The sequence below is a fragment of the Aptenodytes forsteri genome, unplaced genomic scaffold (genome assembly GCF_000699145.1).
Source record: "Aptenodytes forsteri isolate BGI_AS27 unplaced genomic scaffold, ASM69914v1 Scaffold296, whole genome shotgun sequence".
NCBI lineage: Eukaryota > Metazoa > Chordata > Aves > Sphenisciformes > Spheniscidae > Aptenodytes > Aptenodytes forsteri.
In genome coordinates this window covers 1,646,967-1,669,022 of record NW_008796181.1, presented here as the reverse complement: position 1 = coordinate 1,669,022, position 22,056 = coordinate 1,646,967, and the positions used below count along the sequence as shown (strand labels likewise).

At 42.8% G+C, this 22,056-nt stretch overlaps 1 protein-coding gene across 3 annotated transcripts in view; it reads right to left on the bottom strand.

The window, feature by feature from the left end:
• Window positions 1–406: 406 nt before the first annotated feature.
• Window positions 407–22,056, bottom strand: part of GALNT11 (polypeptide N-acetylgalactosaminyltransferase 11) — a 55,651-nt gene continuing 34,001 nt past the window's right edge. For 2 of the 3 annotated variants that reach the window (XM_019474257.1, XM_019474258.1), the window contains exon 11: window positions 21,569–21,613. In XM_019474257.1, the coding sequence (XP_019329802.1) occupies window positions 21,596–21,613 (18 nt within the window). In that variant the 3' untranslated portion in view covers window positions 21,569–21,595. Of the gene's footprint in view, window positions 1,220–3,776; window positions 3,915–21,568; window positions 21,614–22,056 lie in introns of those variants that run through there. The other variant, XM_009287802.2, reaches the window with a different exon arrangement.

Sequence of the window (22,056 nt, the reverse complement as noted above, 5' to 3'; positions counted from 1 at the left end):
CGCTGCCGACAGTCGGACTGCACGTTCCCAGGGAAGGCAGGTCACTGTGGCGTGATAAACAAGGCCGACGTGGCTAAGAAAAAATACACCAGGTAAGAACAGCTTTTCTCTTCTGCAGCAGCTTCCACGCACTGAAGAAGCATCCGGGGCTGAGGTGGGAAGTCAAAGAAAGGTAAACAGTGAAATAAAAGAACTTGGGAAAGGAAACGGAGGAATGGAGGGAAAAAAACAGAGAGACATTATCTGTCAAACCTTCCAACAAGTGAGAGAGGGAGGAAGAGCCGGCTGTGAGGAAAAGGGAGTGAAAACAAGGGAAGACCCAAATTATGTGAACGTTAGGTTGCATCAGTCTCTTACTTGGTGCTTTCTGGCCCAATAGCTACAAAGAGTAAGGCCATACAGATTAATAAAAAAACGATACTTTATTTTAAATGCAGCTACTGTCATGAGTCATCAAAATAGACTTTGTAATAGTTACTTTGTTTTAAATACGAGGTGACGAATGACAGCTAAGAATTTAAACTACATGAAATGTCCTAAAATTGTAAATTAAGAGAGCTAAATTTAAATATCACAAATGACAATTTTCAGAAGAAAAAAGGGAATAAAAATATTTTCCAGAAAAAGTAAAATAATTTGGCCAGTAAAACCATACTAAAAACGTAAATCAATGAGATCCTGCACATGAAATACTTGAAGAGGACTCCTTTCTGTCATTGCCATTTAAAAGATGGAGAAAGCTAAAATCTCACGATTTAAATTACATCGCTCTAATAATTTCTCTTACTTAAAAACAGTACAATAATCCAGGACAATCCAAGGAACCGCTGATAAATTGCACTTCCACGTGTTGTTCTGCAGTAGGGCTGCTGCTATTACTGCTGCACCTGACCAGGGACCGGTGACCGCCTGGACCTTCTCATGCACACAGCTCTTCACAGCAGAGTATTTCTAAAGGGTCCTTGCAGTGGTTGTGCCAGGTGTAGCAGCTAAGGGCTCCTCGCAAAGCCCTCCTGAATGACTTAAAATCATGGCTGAAGGGGAATCGGGTCTTGGCTTAATGCTTCGCAGCCGCATCCTCGCTGTCTCAGCTCTCAAAATGCCACTGCTGAGGAAGGGACCCATCACAGATGGCCATCGTCACGTACCCTTTGTGGCTAAGCGGATCTACCACTTTCATGCACTGCCCCACGGAGACCTGGTAGAGGCGGTTGTTTTTCTAGAGGAGAGAGAAAGACAGATGGGATTTATTCATTAAAACTTCTGTTCGACTCCACTGTCAAACCGAAGCCGAAACCGATGTTTAAGGGGAGGGGATGCTCCTTCCTGACAGATGGGCTTTTCAGCGGCCTCCCTGACACACCAGACCCACAGCAGCAGCATTTCAAAGCCAGAGTACAGCACACCCCATAACCACGTTCAGGCCTTGAAACAAAGGCTCTCACGCCCTTACAAGGACACAGTTCTCATTTTGTTTAGAATCATAGAATCATTAAGGTTGGAAAAGACCTCTAAGATCATCGAGTCCAACTGTCAACCCAACACCACCATGCCCACTAAACCATGTCCCTAAGTGCCTCATCTACACGTCTTTTAAATACCTCCAGGGATGGGGACTCCACCACTTCCCTGGGAAGCCTGGTCCAATGTTTAACCACTCTTTCAATAAAGACATTTTTCCTCATGTCCAATCTAAACCTCCCCTGGCGCAACTTGAGGCCATTTTTACCTGTTTACATGTTTACACTGTAGCCTCTTAATGAGGTGGAGAGATGATCAAAACCGTTCCCCAGCGCTCAGCAAAGAGGGTGCCCACAAGGCTACAGTGCAGCACAGCCAGGTCCCTGCTCTGCACCTGGCCCAGCCTTAGCAATGCCCCTGCCCTCAGCATCCACGTGCTGGGGAGCTGCCACACAGGGTGACAGGTCTCTTGTGCGTGGTGGGTCCCCACAACCAGGGCGAGGCCTGACCCTAGTCAAGTGTGAGAAGGAAACAGATCTTTCTTCTCTTTTTTTTTCCCCAGAGGACCCTGTCATCTCCCCCCACTATCAGCTTGTTGCAGCTGCTTTGGGGGCCCCTTTTCTGTCTGGAAAGGGCTCTCTGCACAGCCCCAACAGCTCCCATGGGCAGCAACGTCCTGCTCTCCCGTTTGGAGGGAGCAGATATGTGAGAACAGCTGCACCGGGCTCTGTGTCACTGCTTATGGCCATAAGCAGATGCCCAGTGAAGCAGGAGAACATGGCAAGAACACAGAACGCTCCTCTAGAATACTCCCCCACCCCCAGTCTTGTATTGTAACCGACAGTGCATGGTTGGCCCTTCTCTGTACCAACGACTCACACACCTAACATATTTCCCCTCCCTCTCACAAGTCTTCACTTCTCTAATCTAAAGAGTCTCAGCCTACTCACAAATTCCTCACGCGAAAGGTGCCCCACACCTTCAATTTGCCCTGCCACCCACCTCTGATCCTTCCCCAGCCCTAACTTAGTCTTTCAGAGAGGAGGCGACCAGCACGTGCAGTACGGTGGTGCGATGACATTTCTCTGCTGTGGTCCCTATTGCTTTCCTAATCAATCCTAATATTTGATTCACTTACTTCTGTTGTTGATCATTAATGAGCACCAGCGTGACACTTACAGATCCACCTCCCACACCCCCAGTGGCGATGGCCAGCTGAAAGCCCAGGTTTCATGAAGCCCAGATTCCTGCCCCCCATCACAGGTATCACCTGACAAGTTACGTGCATTGAATTTCAATGGCCATTCTGTTGTCTGTTCTCTCAGTCTTGTAAAATCTTTGTCCGCTAACTCAAGCTGAAGAACCCTGAATAATTTCAATCTCTTATCCGCAGCAGAATTTTTCAGCTCACTACTCCCACTATCATTTGCAGCTGTGGCACTGCTGGTGCAAGTGTCAGACACGCACAACCCTGGGCTCACGCGATACCTTCCTCCGTAACTCCAAACCATCCTGGACCGCAACAGCCTTCCTTATTTGACTGCACTTAGGAACTCGTGCTGCCAACGAGCAGCGTGGTATGAACCCAAGACGGTTTATGCAGAGCTGTCGTTGAAGTGCAACAGGCAGTTCTGGCAGTGCCCTCCTCTTTGTTCAACGATGTTCGTACTACAGACTCACTGCTATGCGGAGGGCATGTGAGGGGGCAGCCTCTGAGTTAATACCCGGGAGCCAAATTTCATGTGCACGCACGCAGCACTGGCTCAGTTTTGTGAAATCGGCCACTCCAGACTCTAAGCCATTAAACTAACGAGGTATTACAGGGCAGAAGAAACTGCAAAAGACCTCCTCTCTCAATGCTCAGCTCTGCCCTGTGCTTCTTCAAGCACTAAGCAGAAATCACCACATGGACTGCTCCTATCTCCCAGTCCTGCAAACACAACACAACAAAGAGCTGTGAGGTGGATTTTGTTCTCTCTGGCACATCCCTGTGAGCCACAGTGCTGCAGGTGGCTGTGACAAGCAGAAAAATGGCTAAACGGGGCTGCAGAAACCTTCCTCCGTTGCAAAGGAAAATGCCTGCGTGTCCCAGAGCTCAAGGAAAGTCTTGTTCAGGCTGAAATGCAGCCACCAAAGCTGTATAACTTTTGTACATGCTGCTTGGACTGTGGGTTGGGCCTAGTACAGCGCAATTGGCTTGGTACGTCTGAGGTTTGGTCATAATTAAACTCAACCCTGATATCCTGTTAGTGCTATTATCACTTACCAAGACATTAATTACAAGCAACGTGCTATATGCCAGCCACTTCACTTACCCCAAACGTCCACTGCTGTGAGCCGCCGGACCCGTGGCATTTCATGAGACGAGGTGGATCGGACGAGCGAGTTTCCGAAACATCCAAGCAAAGGAGATTATTTAAAATCAGCTCGTGATCTTCATTGTAAATCCAGACCTGAAAGAGAAGATGGAAAGACATTTATCCCGATGTTTCAGGGCAGGTGCCTTGCATCTTTTGTTCAGCTACAGAGGAAGCACTTTAGCATCTGGATGTCAGAGACGTGCCTTGCAATGCTCGCTGCCTCTTTGCTGCCTTTTTTCCAGCAACTGAGATGCAACTGCAGTGCTCTATTGCCTTCCCAACATCACACAGTGTCAGCCCACGCAGAGGCACTAAAAGGACTGCTCGTGATCCTGCTCTGTACTAGCATTTTTAAAATTAAGCAGCCCCCATATGTTCCTCCTGTCCAGGCAGCTGGACAAGATAACGTGACAGGCAAGTGGTGGATCTCCAAGCAGGTGACCGGCCACTCTCTGAGCGAAGTCATTAAGACAGGCAGTAAATCCCCTTATCCAAAGACAATCCTTTAATCATGAAGGAGGGGCTGGTGGATTGCCTCAACTCCAGGTAGGGAGCCAGCATGGGGGCCAGCGGAGGATGCTGGGTGACAGCAGGTGGCCCAAGAGCTGTGGGGAAGCAGCTTGGCAGGCACACAAGGCCAAAAGGTATCTCTAATCTTCTTTGAAACTGCTGCATTTGTCCAAAAACACATAGGAATTTATTTAACATTGTGCTCTGGGGTCAGCTTGTAGATGCTGAATGATGAGAAACCAAAATCGGCTGTGCAAATTCTGGTGCCAGGTAGCCTACGTTAGTCCCCATACTGGTCCTAGGGTCCTACTCCTTGCAGCTGGTGGCCTGGTGCTCAGAGATCTTCACTCAATTAGAAGATGATTGCTGACATCCAGAGGCTATTAAAACTTTCCATACTGCTCTCCGGGGAGCAAGAGAAATCACTGCTTCACCATTCCTGTTCTGAAACTACATGCTCCATAACTGACAGGTTTATGTCCTTTGCTCCCCAGCCAAACCGCTTTTGCTAGCTGTGCTGTGCTTAGAAGGAGACCACAGCCCTCCGACATCACACCCACTTCGTTTTAGCTGAACCAACATGAAAATGTCTTGATCTGGACCTCAAGAACCTACACAATATCCCAGCAGCTCACATAGTGGTGGGCACTGAATTCAGCTCCTCTCTGGGGCACACATGTACAAAGCAAGAATGTACTGGTTCACATTTCCAGCTTCAACTGCATTTGGGTTCCCAAATTTACATGACATTACAGGAGTTTCTCCATTACCACACTGAAAACCATTGTCACCTCTAACAAGAAGCAAGGACACACTCAGCCTGTTGGCTTGTCCTCTCCCACGTGCTACTTGGGCACAAGCAGGTATTTTTATTGTTGGTATAAAATACTGTCAGGCACCTTCAGTAGCTGCAGTTCATGCCCATACCCTGCTAGCTCTCACTGGGCTGCCTAAACCTTGCTTTGGAGCAAGGCAGTTCTGAAACAGCTGAAGGTTCAGGGAAGCTGGACCATCAGTCTGGTCTAACTGCAGGAGCTGCTGGTCCCCGCTCCCTCCCTCAGTGCCTTCAGGCCTGCAAAGTCTTAGGCCAGTATCAGTTAGGCAGAGGACCTGGAGCTCTCAAACAACAGGAGGCTCATCCCTGGGCCAGAAAGCAAAGAAATGGATGAACTTTGGTGTGTGCACCTCAAAATACTCTAGGTTGGAAAGGGGTAGGGAAAAGGAGGAGAAAGTATGTGAGAACTGTAACTCTGCAGTGCAGGGGAGATACTGAGACCATCTGGCTAAACACCAAACAACTGCTACTCTGAATGCACAGCAGGGCCCTTGCATTCACATGGCACCTGGACAGCATCTCCCAACCTCTCTGGATGCTGAGCAGGCGACAGCATAGCCAGCCAGGTCTCTCGGTCTTCTGCCATTCCCAGACCCGACCCCAGGCTGGTATGTACAAGGAGCATCCCTGCTCATCCGCCTCGCTTGCCACCATCAACTCCATTCCCCTGACTTCTGCCTCTGTGAATGAGAGGGAATTGAGCCCCTCATAACTGTACCAGAAGTACCTGTACCTACAGGCATGCTAAGTTCTTCTGGTGCACTCTTCTTCCAGCTCTGTTTTGATTTCATGCAGCTCAGTGCTGCAGTAACCATGCCCGCTGTGTGATCACCGCCCCCCGCCATTAAGTGTGCATGAGTTTCACACTCAGAGTGTAGAATATCAAATTCCAGGCAGAAAAGTCAGGCAAATAAAACAAATTCTGTTTGTTTTGGGTTTTTTTTTTTTAATTTTTTTTTTTGTCTGATAAAACTAAAAACAGCCTTCTGGAGGGAGCTGTGATTCAGGACACTGCCTCAGTTGGACAGCATGATTGAAAAGCATACAGCACATTCATTATCACAGTGACTATTATAATACCGTGAAGGACGCCTTTGACAAAGTGCAGGTATTACATTAAAATTTGCCCTAACCTCAGGCGTTCTGTGTCTTCTAACATACTTTTTCTGTTTAAACCCTGTCATGAGAAAGAAAGCATGGCAAGATTAAAGAGGAGGAGAGAATGGAGAAATAGCAGGACTTGCCAGAAGAGTATTATTATTAGAAGAATAATAATGACGGAGCCAAATCCAAACAACCGATGAAACTGGTAAGAATTGAGAGAGAAGACTGCAGTGACACAGGGACAGACCTTTAATCAAAAGCTGAGTAATGGCGAAGAACACACAACAGTGGTTTAAGCCAGTGTGATACTTCTCCAGAAAGGCTTATACAAGACTGCCAAAATTGATTTCAAACTAATTATGTGTTTGGTGTAGCAAACAAAGGAAGGAGGAAAAAAAGGCCTGAATTTGGGACAAGTTATGGTTCCAAATTCAGATTAGTGTATCGGTATGAACTTGCACATTATTAACAGATTGAAGCACACAAGGAAAGCAAAGCCACCCCATGGGGTTTTTGGTTATATAACTGGAAGCCTTTGCATACTCCAAAATTTATTAGCTACTTTGCTGCTGAAGGCTGGAAGGATGATGTTTAGCTCTTGTTGTCACAGGCTGTCAGGAGCATCAGCCCAGTATAGGAAGGAAACATCTCCCAGCAGCCAGCACCACTGGTATCTGATCTACAAGGAGAATAAACTGCTCTCATTTTCTTTTTGTCCATGACTTGCTTGGGTTCGGACTCAAGCACAATATCAGAAGTCTATAATCAAGAAGGTGCCTGCCTAGGATTTATACCTCAGTTCTGAGTGATGTCTTGTTTTATCCTCCTATGTATTTTCTACAAAAAAATGACATTTTAAAAATTTATTTTATTAAAATGTAACAGATGAAGTGCAGGATATTTTCATCCTGCATCTACTTCCTAACACCTAGGAGAGCATCACTGTCAGATTTCAGTTTCTAAAAATGGAATTGTGCCCAGCTCCCACCACAGAGGAAAGCAGCACCTTTAATTGCTGTCCCCCAGAGACACATGCTAACGACTGATCTGCTCCACAGGTCTGAGGAAAATCACTGACCATTTTCACTGGAATCAAAGAAAAACACCGGGATGCAATTAGAATATAATGAATTGTTTCTGCTTTCAAATAAAACCCAAATGGCAGATGTTATGGAAAAACCTTTCTCCATAATGAAATTGATCAAGTTTTGGGTTAAATAAATGATTTAATTTGGTGAATGCTGAGGATTGGCCTCTTTCTAGCAGCTCTTTTTTCCCTGCCTCTCAACACAGGCAACAGGGTAAGAGGAAAGGTGCAAGGACCCCTTCAGTCTTGGAGTGCAGAGGTCCATTCAGCTTCCAACCAACCCTGCTGAGGTCCTAGATGTCCCCAGAGCGCCTAGAGATCTTCCCTAAGGCAAAGCATTTCAGGTTTGGCAGTGCTCAGATGCCTGTCCAAGACTCCCACCCATCAGAGTCAATGCCTTCACCTTTGGCCACAGGGGCACAGAGGTCCTGCTCGTGCTTAGCCACCTGGACCGCAGTAGCTGGCTCGACTTTCCCATAATGGAAATGGGACCCACAGATCTGGGGTAAGCATTCTCACTGCTAGAGCAAAGCCAGCATGTGTATCCTTCTGGTCACCTACAGACAGATGCATAGCATGTGCTACAGTAGGTCTCGTGGACAAAATAAATGGGAGGAGGTCCAAAGTACGAACTCTGTTAGTATAAACCTTTTTTTTTTTTTCTTTTTATGCAGGATTTTGAATTTAGTCCCCTCAAAAGGTAGTTCAGACTATTGACAGATCTAAGACTGAGGTTTCCTAGGGCTTCTAGTACCTTCAGGATTTTACTTCACCCCCATATATTACAAACAAATCACCCAGCCTTCTCCTGGACTGATTGCTAAGATGACTTCATTAATCTCATTTACGTACAGACAGGTGGGTAGAAACAGGGCTTCTCCTCATATACAGCTTAATGAACAGTTTCAGCGACGACTAGAGTTTAACTGCTTGCAGGGACAGCAGTGTGACATTGCTGAAGACTGGATAGTGGAGCTTTTTTGCTCTCTCATTTTACTAATATTTGGATTTCCTAACTGGTTTTGGGTTGCCACTGTTGGTGAAGGAGGCACGCTCTTCACTCCCTCCCTAAACCCCTATATCCCAGTGATCCCCCTCTGGGATTATTTTTTACCATAATAAAGAGATACGAGGCTGTGTTACTGAACATTTTTTTTTGTGAAAAATGAAATTATTCCTACAGTGAGATTAATTAATGTAAGTAGGTAACAGCTAGCTGAAGTACTTCAGAGGAAATTCGAGTGAGGAAAGGGCTCAAATGGTGCCTCATCATCTAGGAGGACAGCCCATACTACCATTTCCTTTTGAAAAATGGAGTTACCTGTAGAAGTTTGAGTCCGCTGTCAATACAGACAACTGTATTAAAACAAAACCTATCACCCGACCTAGGGAAAAAACAATAAATCGAAGAATCTGTAGTAGGTAGAAAAGGGAAGCTCACTGTTCCTAGGGAACAAATATTTCGAAGTGATATGAAATAAACCAGGAAGCATCAGCCTACCCTTTGCCTTTCAGAGTGCAGTGGAGTGTAGCAAAAGGCATGGCTGGCCAACCGGCAAAGCTTTGTGGATATACACTCCTATTTGGTCTGCAAATTGCATTAGCACTAGAGGAATGCATTGAAAATTTTCAGTAAATACAAGACAGTAACTGCTACAGAAACGGCCCTTTGTGTGAAAGAAAATCCCTGCTGTGAACCATGCCAACAGGAGAAGCATTCCAGTACTTTCATCAGTTACAATCTGTTGCTTAGATTGGCACTACTGTATTATTCTGTCAGACAGTTTTTAAAAAGACAGAAATTCAGCTTAAGAGCACAAAAAAGCTGCCTCAGCTCTGAAGAAGAGATGTGCTTAGCAATTTGCATCATCACAGCTATTTGCATATACTTGAGCTCCTGTTATTATGGATAACAATGACATCACAGCACCAAACAACTTGTGACAATCATCAGAAACAGCAAAGTCTGGTGGTCTATAATTACTATTTTAAGTTATTGCTACCCTGAAAACCCAACATCCTCCTGAAGGTCGTTCCAAAGCAGATACATGCTTTCTGTTTCACAGTTCAGTGTGTTGCTGATATTTCATGAGAACTGTTAGAGGGACCGAAGAATTGTGTTCCTTCAATAGTTTATGGAAAAGCAGCAAGCAGACTTAACTCACACGTCTTCACACTCACTCTAGACACATGTTGTATCAGAAAAGCAAACTAACAGTCATGATCTAGAGGTTTAGGGAGAAAGATCTTACAGAAGAACTGCACGTGTGAGCACATCCTTCTAGACTCTGACTCTTGAACAGTTTGTGAAGCATGTATTCTTACATTTATAAAGTGCTACAAGAGTGTTAACAGAGCTTTTCTGAAATGCCCTGCTCAAATCAGTTATCTTATAAAGGCCCAGAGCACAGATGCACATGCTTCGACACCTTAGCACTATCCCCAGCTGGAATGGCAACAGTCACATTTTTAAAACTTAATATATTGCTAAGTAAGAGAAAGGTTAAATTATTGAAATGAAGTAATGCACAGAGGAGAGGTTATAACAACACAAAGTAAAGCTTAAGAGTCAACCTAGCATATTTGAAAACAAACAGTAGAAAAAAATCCACATAATTCAGTGGACTTTAAGAGGAGATTTTTTGGAAAAGGAACTTGGCTTTAAGCATTTAGGTCAGGAAGAAGGCATTAGCTACATGACAAACCCAGTCTTCTTTTAGCTGTTAGATCACAAACGCTCTCACTAGTTAGTCCTATGTTGGCCATTGTGCTTCACTCCAAAACCTTCCTTTTTAGTGTTCTTTGATGCTTCTCTTCCAAGTTTGTCAGTAACTACTTCTACTCCTCCTCCTTCAGGACAGTATCTAGCCCAAAGCCTGCTTCAGCATACTTGTCTCCTAATCACCACCTGATTAACCTTGGCATGATGGTTTTGGGTAGAATCTACACCACAGTTTCTTACTTCCACTTTTCAGACATCTCCAGTCTTTCACGATGATCCTTCAATGCGCTTAAATATTTTCTATCCTCCTTCAACACTGAAGTTTGTGGTGTGCACTACCTTGTGCATTCTCAGTTTCGTTTCCAGAAAATGGTCAGACACACTACTGAACTTCAGGAGAGTGTTTACTTTGGCAATCTTGGCAGTTCCTTCACATGACCACTCTTCAACTACAAAATTTCTCATTCCATGTTAGTCTTCTGTTTACAAAATTCACAATCAATTTTTCTGCTTCTTCTGTTACTTCAGACCTCTCTGCACTGACCTTCGTTCTATAAGATCCTGTCACCTCTTCTACTTGTGCTATTATTTCTAACTACAAAATCTTCATCACTTATTCCTAAATTTGCGTTCAATCCCCAGTATTATCCCAGACTAAGTATAACTGTTACAGTTAATGAAATGACCCAGTTTTCATTTTAACTTAGAGAAAGACACAAATTTTAAATATTTTCTAAATGCACCAACTTTGTGAGAACCACTTCCCTCATTGCTTTTTATTTCTATAGCAAAAAGATGAACTGAATGTCACTATCATGTCAAGTCCTAGAAAACAGGATAGTTTGACGTGCTTGAGTAATTTTTAACTTTACTTAATGATGATCATGTAAGTCAACTTCATTTAAAAGTATTATTCATAATGGTGATACAACTGCAAGTTACACAACATCTGTTACTTCTTTTAAATCACGGAGTTAAGTAAGAATTTGAAATTTCTTAGCAGCCATGAAGGCTAGAGAAAACAAAGCAAGCATACACTAAAGGCAAAACAGACTTGCCTGTAAGGCCAATCTCATGACTTCAGTGAGTCTGGTTTCCCCACACACCCACTTTTCAAGGTCAGCTCTCACATGCATGAATCGTCTATATTACACAGAAGACCATTTTCCAGTCAAAAGCTTACACAGAAGATCATTTTGCAACCAATGAGTCTTATGGCAGCGCAGTTTTGTTTTCCCAGCCCTCTGCATGCTTTCCCAGGTAGACTGCACCTTGCTCCTTCAACTTACTGAGCAGTAGCATGTATTTTTCAAGGGAGGGTGTTATCTATTCACAGAGCAAAAGCAGCCTGGAAAGAGATAAAGAGTGATAACTTATTCGTGTTCCTCAGGGAAAAATTAGCTGGCATCAAATGAAATCAGCACCAAGTGGCATCAAATTAGTTCCACAGAAAGCACAGCTAAGCTGTGGCCACAGGATGCCGAAAGCTTACATGAGGTCAAAATACAAAATTAGACACTCATGAAAAAGCAAAAATTCTACAAAAATACCATCTTTGGTATTTTTAGTAAAACACTAAACAAAGACACAAAAATAGCGCTCGCAAAGTGTAGATCGATTTCTTCCAGAATAATTGTCTGCACCGTGTGTATTAAGCACCACACACTTAACTTGCTGCCAGTGGGCATCCAGGGGACAGGACAGCTGGGTACCTGCCTTTCACCAGACCCAACACAGGCTTTCTTATTAGGCCAAAGGCGTAAAACAGATGGTTCTAGAGCAAAAATCAGCTGAAAATGCCAATGGGTTGAGTGTTACCAGAAACGACAGTTAAAAGCTTCCAATAATCAGGAAGTTTCTTGCTATTTTTATAAGCAGAAGCTGTTAGTTAAGTGTAATCTTTCTCTACATTCTTGTCATGTATCTATAGCAAGATTGTTCAAGAGGATATGAAAGAAAGCTGTCTGAACGCATTCAGGATTTATTAGGAGAACAAGGGAAGTCCAGTGGCAGAAAACCATAGTGTTGGTTAACATACTTGGTTGGAGAACAAAATCACTGTGAAAGAAGATGGCACAGCCAGTTTTTTTTTTATGAGAACTAATTGCTTCATTTACCACCAGTAAACTAGATTCATGAGAAAAGAAGCCAAAGATCAACAATCTGAGGATTCATTTGTCTTTCTCAACCCCAAAAGGCTAACTGAAGTTTCTGTCTCCAGGAGGGGGGAGGGGAGGAATCAGAAAAAGGTTTTGATAAGGAAAAACAACAGACTTCCTCCTCCAGCCACGTGGCAGTTCACTATTAGAAATATTGCAGGAAGGAGAGGGGAAACAGTAACTGTGAGGACCCATCTGTTCTCACTGTGGACATCATCTACTGGAAGTCATTGCTGGTTTCTCACTCACAGACTGAATGGCTCAGAAAGCAGCGTTAACACCTCTGGCACTGTAAATGTACAATCACTGGTGCCAATCAGCTACTATTACATTTATACAGGCAGTAAGACTTGCTGACTTTCTTGCAGCTAATGGAAGAGATCACATAGGAAAACTTTGAATCCCATTCCAGCTTAAATTCATTCACCTTTAAAACAGGGACCAGAATTTGGTAATAGCGATGATTACTCAGTACTCCACAGGCAAAGTGCAGGTATGCATTGTTTGGTCCTAAGTGGCAACTGGAAACCACGTATCTACAGCCAGCCACACTTATCCCAACACTGGTTAACACCCATCACACTGTCTCCCTCTGTCACATTCAACTGGTGAGACCATGGGTAGAAGGCAAAAAGTCCCATTAGTTGACAAAGCGTACAACTTTTTGTTTGGGACTATTACAAATCATCCTGCTTCTACTGCTGCAGTTTCCATATCCTGAAAACTACTGCCCATTTCATAAAGTATCAAGTTTGGCTAGCACAACTCACCTTTGGTAAACTATGCTGCACTACATCCCATGCTCCGTTTATTCTGTGTCTTTGACTACTTTTCTCTTTAGATGTAATCTAATTTTTAGACTCAGGTCCCATGGGCTCCTAAATCATAATGTTCTCAATGTAGTTCTTAGCTAGGTAAAAGTTTTTACGGCATTAGGTGAAGATCTCTCTACCCTGAAGATTATTTATCCAAGTCCCGAATTTCTGTTGCCTCAAAGAATAGAGGTGGAATAGCAAAGGCTTCATGGAGTAATATAAAAACTCTCATTAGATTTTTCACATCCATCCCCAATTAATCCTCACCTGTAGCCAAAGAATTTTCTAAATTCCTTATGATTCCTTCCATTTAAATATAACAACAAGTCATTCATTCACCCCAAACTCCTGCCACTCCAGCAGCAGAGGACTAGTTGTACAGTACAGAAAGAACAGCAGGCCAGGAAAAGGTTGCCTTAAATCCTGGTATGAGGAACTTACTGAAAGAGCTTCTACAAATTCTGAAGTGTCAATCAGTGGATTATAAACCCGTCAGGAGCCACTTAAGGATAGTCTTCAGCCACATACCAAGATTCATGCCATAAAGATAGGAGATTATAATATTCAACACTCAGCATTAGTAGATACAGAGCAGTAAGCTCCACAGTTTCCTCGGCCAGCCTTGCGGTTTAAACGATACTCTGAAATCAGCCTGCTGGCTGATGAGGTGTTATACTAGGGCACTTTGCCAGCAGGAAAACATTAGTGATTCACATCTTACAAATTGCTATTCAATATAATTAAGAATATCATACCTGGTTTTGATCATTGTAGTCACATTCCCGAACCACTACCAGGCCTCCTTTCTGACTTGGGTGGCCCTGGGCGACCAGGCATTTGTTGGTTTGAAGGTGATACAACTATGAAAGGAAAACAGTTTGATGGACAGAGTAAACAACAAACATCACATACCAATGGGAACACATGGTAATGCTTTGGAAGCCCTAGGACTCAAGTGTGCTCACAAAACACAAACAAAAAAAAACCCAACCAAAAAAAACCCAAACAAACCAACCCGCAATAAAAAAACACCCCTCCTTCCCTTTTAAAATACCATTTTGTTTTTCAGATAATTTGGAGAAAAAACCAGCATTGAATAGTCCCATTTTGCTTTCTAATTACATCAAGATTTCCCTCTTTATGGTACAAGTACAGTACACACAACAGAGCTCAGCACATGCTGGCCATACTCTGTCAAGTTTCTTTCCCCTCTTCACTCTCCATGAAAGTCTCAGGTCCCTGATAGTCACTACCTCAGGAATATCAACTTTACTGTATAAACTACATTTTACTACAGTTTAGCTTAAACATAAGTCTCATCCCACAGCCTCTCTTCATGAAGCAGGACAGCCTCTTTGAAAAAGGAGAAGGAATTACATAAATACAAGCAACTTCAGAGACTTATGTTGTTTGCAAATTGATTTTCCAGAGTGTTCAGGTAACTGAAAAGCCATAGTTATCAGCTAAGTTATTTTAATGACAGATCAGGGAGGAAGGGAAAATTTTACAGATGCCCAAATGCTCATTCCAGTTCAAATACACTGCCTAGTCTGATTTGGAGTAACGCTGTATTAGGGGACTAGATCCAGGTCAGAAGCTTGTCCTCGGATGCAAAACTGTAAGCATATACCACCAAAGCAAACAAGAAGGTTCCCAGCAAGTTAGCAGTCTCTCCTGGTTTGGGCAATGATGCTCACCCTGAAAGTCACCCAAGAGATTTTCTGCAGAACCTGAGGATTAGCTTGTTCTATTCCAACAGTCAAGAGTCATTAAGATGTTGATGTGTGTAACCCCACAGAGTTACTCAGCGAGACAAGACACCTCTATTCTGGCTTTAAATTATACGCGTGCCCTAAACTAACTGGTGGCCAGCAGAAGACTTCTTTTCAGCCTGATGATTTTTCTTCCCCCAATGTGGTGGGGATCAGGCTATTCAGGCAGCAATCACTGCCTGCACATCAAGAACTGCACCACACACAGCCAAGGGTACAAAGCAGAAAGGCAATTATTCTAGCAATGGCCACAACCCTGCCATTTCCTTCCACGCAGCAGAGCCCCGCTCTCTACCAAGTGCATGGGAGCACATTTGACAGTCACTGGGTGTCTGCATGTGTGGGAGATGGCAGGGCCCCAGATCTGGCATCCACATTAAAAATAATTATTTCCAATCTGGTGCTGAGTGTAAAGGAAAAAAGAATTTGCTGTCCTGAACTCAAGGCCAGGCGGATTAATTAGCTAGCTGCATTTTATTATGAAGACATACATAGCTGTCTCGGCGTTTGTATCTATTCTACAGATTTTTAGAAACCAAAAGACACTTCCAGTAATAAAAAGAAAGGACTGCTCCATCACAACAGCAAAAATTAGAGAGCGCAAATACCAAATCATATTCTTCACTAAACACCATTTCTGGAAATAGCTGTCCCAAGGCACATCAACAGCCTCCTCAAGTGCACCATGTTTCTCCTGTTCTCTACACACATCTGAAACAAATTACACAAAACCTTCCAAGTAACATTTCCTCACACCCCAGAGACTTCTACGAGAGATCTCATTTTCATCATTCCTCACTCAACAGAAGGCTTTCAAACCATACAACTACATGAGTTCTATATGATTTTTGTCCTTGTTTTTATTAGCCACGATGATCAGCATTTGATAACACTGTTAAGAACTGTCGCAATTTGTGATCATTACAGTTCTCTCCAGCTGTCAAACCAGCACTTATCTCTGGCCCAATTAGTTTTTGAGAATAAGCTGGGATTTGGAGTGATTCATCCCAAATCCTGAAGAGTCTGGCACGCAATGGTGACATTGGCTGATCGTTCTGTAGCGTGACCAGGCGAAACCAAAGCCAGCCAGGTCTCTCGGTCTTCTGCCATTCCCAGACCCGACCCCAGGCTGGTATGTACAAGGAGCATCCCTGCTCATCCGCCTCGCTTGCCACCATCAACTCCATTCCCCTGACTTCTGCCTCTGTGAATGAGAGGGAATTGAGCCCCTCATAACTGTACCAGAAGTACCTGTACCTACAGGCATGCTAAGTTCTTCTGGTGCACTCTTCTTCCAGCTCTGTTTTGATTTCATGCAGCTCAGTGCTGCAGTAACCATGCCCGCTGTGTGATCACCGCCCCCCGCCACTAAGTGTGCATGAGTTTCACACTCAGAGTGTAGAATATCAAATTCCAGGCAGAAAAGTCAGGCAAATAAAACAAATTCTGTTTGTTTTGGGTTTTTTTTTTTTAATTTTTTTTTTTGTCTGATAAAACTAAAAACAGCCTTCTGGAGGGAGCTGTGATTCAGGACACTGCCTCAGTTGGACAGCATGATTGAAAAGCATACAGCACATTCATTATCACAGTGACTATTATAATACAGTGAAGGACGCCTTTGACAAAGTGCAGGTATTACATTAAAATTTGCCCTAACCTCAGGCGTTCTGTGTCTTCTAACATACTTTTTCTGTTTAAACCCTGTCCTGAGAAAGAAAGCATGGCAAGATTAAAGAGGAGGAGAGAATGGAGAAATAGCAGGACTTGCCAGAAGAGTATTATTATTAGAAGAATAATAATGACGGAGCCAAATCCAAACAACCAATGAAACTGGTAAGAATTGAGAGAGAAGACTGCAGTGACACAGGGACAGACCTTTAATCAAAAGCTGAGTAATGGCGAAGAACACACAACAGTGGTTTAAGCCAGTGTGATACTTCTCCAGAAAGGCTTATACAAGACTGCCAAAATTGATTTCAAACTAATTATGTGTTTGGTGTAGCAAACAAAGGAAGGAGGAAAAAAAGGCCTGAATTTGGGACAAGTTATGGTTCCAAATTCAGATTAGTGTATCGGTATGAACTTGCACATTATTAACAGATTGAAGCACACAAGGAAAGCAAAGCCACCCCATGGGGTTTTTGGTTATATAACTGGAAGCCTTTGCATACTCCAAAATTTATTAGCTACTTTGCTGCTGAAGGCTGGAAGGATGATGTTTAGCTCTTGTTGTCACAGGCTGTCAGGAGCATCAGCCCAGTATAGGAAGGAAACATCTCCCAGCAGCCAGCACCACTGGTATCTGATCTACAAGGAGAATAAACTGCTCTCATTTTCTTTTTGTCCATGACTTGCTTGGGTTCGGACTCAAGCACAATATCAGAAGTCTATAATCAAGAAGGTGCCTGCCTAGGATTTATACCTCAGTTCTGAGTGATGTCTTGTTTTATCCTCCTATGTATTTTCTACAAAAAAATGACATTTTAAAAATTTATTTTATTAAAATGTAACAGATGAAGTGCAGGATATTTTCATCCTGCATCTACTTCCTAACACCTAGGAGAGCATCACTGTCAGATTTCAGTTTCTAAAAATGGAATTGTGCCCAGCTCCCACCACAGAGGAAAGCAGCACCTTTAATTGCTGTCCCCCAGAGACACATGCTAACAACTGATCTGCTCCACAGGTCTGAGGAAAATCACTGACCATTTTCACTGGAATCAAAGAAAAACACCGGGATGCAATTAGAATATAATGAATTGTTTCTGCTTTCAAATAAAACCCAAATGGCAGATGTTATGGAAAAACCTTTCTCCATAATGAAATTGATCAAGTTTTGGGTTAAATAAATGATTTAATTTGGTGAATGCTGAGGATTGGCCTCTTTCTAGCAGCTCTTTTTTCCCTGCCTCTCAACACAGGCAACAGGGTAAGAGGAAAGGTGCAAGGACCCCTTCAGTCTTGGAGTGCAGAGGTCCATTCAGCTTCCAACCAACCCTGCTGAGGTCCTAGATGTCCCCAGAGCGCCTAGAGATCTTCCCTAAGGCAAAGCATTTCAGGTTTGGCAGTGCTCAGATGCCTGCCCAAGACTCCCACCCATCAGAGTCAATGCCTTCACCTTTGGCCACAGGGGCACAGAGGTCCTGCTCGTGCTTAGCCACCTGGACCGCAGTAGCTGGCTCGACTTTCCCATAATGGAAATGGGACCCACAGATCTGGGGTAAGCATTCTCACTGCTAGAGCAAAGCCAGCATGTGTATCCTTCTGGTCACCTACAGACAGATGCATAGCATGTGCTACAGTAGGTCTCGTGGACAAAATAAATGGGAGGAGGTCCAAAGTACGAACTCTGTTAGTATAAACCTTTTTTTTTTTTTTTTCTTTTTATGCAGGATTTTTAATTTAGTCCCCTCAAAAGGTAGTTCAGACTATTGACAGATCTAAGACTGAGGTTTCCTAGGGCTTCTAGTACCTTCAGGATTTTACTTCACCCCCATATATTACAAACAAATCACCCAGCCTTCTCCTGGACTGATTGCTAAGATGACTTCATTAATCTCATTTACGTACAGACAGGTGGGTAGAAACAGGGCTTCTCCTCATATACAGCTTAATGAACAGTTTCAGCAACGACTAGAGTTTAACTGCTTGCAGGGACAGCAGTGTGACATTGCTGAAGACTGGATAGTGGAGCTTTTTTGCTCTCTCATTTTACTAATATTTGGATTTCCTAACTGGTTTCGGGTTGCCACTGTTGGTGAAGGAGGCACGCTCTTCACTCCCTCCCTAAACCCCTATATCCCAGTGATCCCCCTCTGGGATTATTTTTTACCATAATAAAGAGATACGAGGCTGTGTTACTGAACATTTTTTTTTGTGAAAAATGAAATTATTCCTACAGTGAGATTAATTAATGTAAGTAGGTAACAGCTAGCTGAAGTACTTCAGAGGAAATTCGAGTGAGGAAAGGGCTCAAATGGTGCCTCATCATCTAGGAGGACAGCCCATACTACCATTTCCTTTTGAAAAATGGAGTTACCTGTAGAAGTTTGAGTCCGCTGTCAATACAGACAACTGTATTAAAACAAAACCTATCACCCGACCTAGGGAAAAAACAATAAATCGAAGAATCTGTAGTAGGTAGAAAAGGGAAGCTCACTGTTCCTAGGGAATAAATATTTCGAAGTGATATGAAATAAACCAGGAAGCATCAGCCTACCCTTTGCCTTTCAGAGTGCAGTGGAGTGTAGCAAAAGGCATGGCTGGCCAACCGGCAAAGCTTTGTGGATATACACTCCTATTTGGTCTGCAAATTGCATTAGCACTAGAGGAATGCATTGAAAATTTTCAGTAAATACAAGACAGTAACTGCTACAGAAACGGCCCTTTGTGTGAAAGAAAATCCCTGCTGTGAACCATGCCAACAGGAGAAGCATTCCAGTACTTTCATCAGTTACAATCTGTTGCTTAGATTGGCACTACTGTATTATTCTGTCAGACAGTTTTTAAAAAGACAGAAATTCAGCTTAAGAGCACAAAAAAGCTGCCTCAGCTCTGAAGAAGAGATGTGCTTAGCAATTTGCATCATCACAGCTATTTGCATATACTTGAGCTCCTGTTATTATGGATAACAATGACATCACAGCACCAAACAACTTGTGACAATCATCAGAAACAGCAAAGTCTGGTGGTCTATAATTACTATTTTAAGTTATTGCTACCCTGAAAACCCAACATCCTCCTGAAGGTCGTTCCAAAGCAGATACATGCTTTCTGTTTCACAGTTCAGTGTGTTGCTGATATTTCATGAGAACTGTTAGAGGGACCGAAGAATTGTGTTCCTTCAATAGTTTATGGAAAAGCAGCAAGCAGACTTAACTCACACGTCTTCACACTCACTCTAGACACATGTTGTATCAGAAAAGCAAACTAACAGTCATGATCTAGAGGTTTAGGGAGAAAGATCTTACAGAAGAACTGCACGTGTGAGCACATCCTTCTAGACTCTGACTCTTGAACAGTTTGTGAAGCATGTATTCTTACATTTATAAAGTGCTACAAGAGTGTTAACAGAGCTTTTCTGAAATGCCCTGCTCAAATCAGTTATCTTATAAAGGCCCAGAGCACAGATGCACATGCTTCGACACCTTAGCACTATCCCCAGCTGGAATGGCAACAGTCACATTTTTAAAACTTAATATATTGCTAAGTAAGAGAAAGGTTAAATTATTGAAATGAAGTAATGCACAGAGGAGAGGTTATAACAACACAAAGTAAAGCTTAAGAGTCAACCTAGCGTATTTGAAAACAAACAGTAGAAAAAAATCCACATAATTCAGTGGACTTTAAGAGGAGATTTTTTGGAAAAGGAACTTGGCTTTAAGCATTTAGGTCAGGAAGAAGGCATTAGCTACATGACAAACCCAGTCTTCTTTTAGCTGTTAGATCACAAACGCTCTCACTAGTTAGTCCTATGTTGGCCATTGTGCTTCACTCCAAAACCTTCCTTTTTAGTGTTCTTTGATGCTTCTCTTCCAAGTTTGTCAGTAACTACTTCTACTCCTCCTCCTTCAGGACAGTATCTAGCCCAAAGCCTGCTTCAGCATACTTGTCTCCTAATCACCACCTGATTAACCTTGGCATGATGGTTTTGGGTAGAATCTACACCACAGTTTCTTACTTCCACTTTTCAGACATCTCCAGTCTTTCACGATGATCCTTCAATGCGCTTAAATATTTTCTATCCTCCTTCAACACTGAAGTTTGTGGTGTGCACTACCTTGTGCATTCTCAGTTTCGTTTCCAGAAAATGGTCAGACACACTACTGAACTTCAGGAGAGTGTTTACTTTGGCAATCTTGGCAGTTCCTTCACATGACCACTCTTCAACTACAAAATTTCTCATTCCATGTTAGTCTTCTGTTTACAAAATTCACAATCAATTTTTCTGCTTCTTCTGTTACTTCAGACCTCTCTGCACTGACCTTCGTTCTATAAGATCCTGTCACCTCTTCTACTTGTGCTATTATTTCTAACTACAAAATCTTCATCACTTATTCCTAAATTTGCGTTCAATCCCCAGTATTATCCCAGACTAAGTATAACTGTTACAGTTAATGAAATGACCCAGTTTTCATTTTAACTTAGAGAAAGACACAAATTTTAAATATTTTCTAAATGCACCAACTTTGTGAGAACCACTTCCCTCATTGCTTTTTATTTCTATAGCAAAAAGATGAACTGAATGTCACTATCATGTCAAGTCCTAGAAAACAGGATAGTTTGACGTGCTTGAGTAATTTTTAACTTTACTTAATGATGATCATGTAAGTCAACTTCATTTAAAAGTATTATTCATAATGGTGATACAACTGCAAGTTACACAACATCTGTTACTTCTTTTAAATCACGGAGTTAAGTAAGAATTTGAAATTTCTTAGCAGCCATGAAGGCTAGAGAAAACAAAGCAAGCATACACTAAAGGCAAAACAGACTTGCCTGTAAGGCCAATCTCATGACTTCAGTGAGTCTGGTTTCCCCACACACCCACTTTTCAAGGTCAGCTCTCACATGCATGAATCGTCTATATTACACAGAAGACCATTTTCCAGTCAAAAGCTTACACAGAAGATCATTTTGCAACCAATGAGTCTTATAGCAGTGCAGTTTTGTTTTCCCAGCCCTCTGCATGCTTTCCCAGGTAGACTGCACCTTGCTCCTTCAACTTACTGAGCAGTAGCATGTATTTTTCAAGGGAGGGTGTTATCTATTCACAGAGCAAAAGCAGCCTGGAAAGAGATAAAGAGTGATAACTTATTCGTGTTCCTCAGGGAAAAATTAGCTGGCATCAAATGAAATCAGCACCAAGTGGCATCAAATTAGTTCCACAGAAAGCACAGCTAAGCTGTGGCCACAGGATGCCGAAAGCTTACATGAGGTCAAAATACAAAATTAGACACTCATGAAAAAGCAAAAATTCTACAAAAATACCATCTTTGGTATTTTTAGTAAAACACTAAACAAAGACACAAAAATAGCGCTCGCAAAGTGTAGATCGATTTCTTCCAGAATAATTGTCTGCACCGTGTGTATTAAGCACCACACACTTAACTTGCTGCCAGTGGGCATCCAGGGGACAGGACAGCTGGGTACCTGCCTTTCACCAGACCCAACACAGGCTTTCTTATTAGGCCAAAGGCGTAAAACAGATGGTTCTAGAGCAAAAATCAGC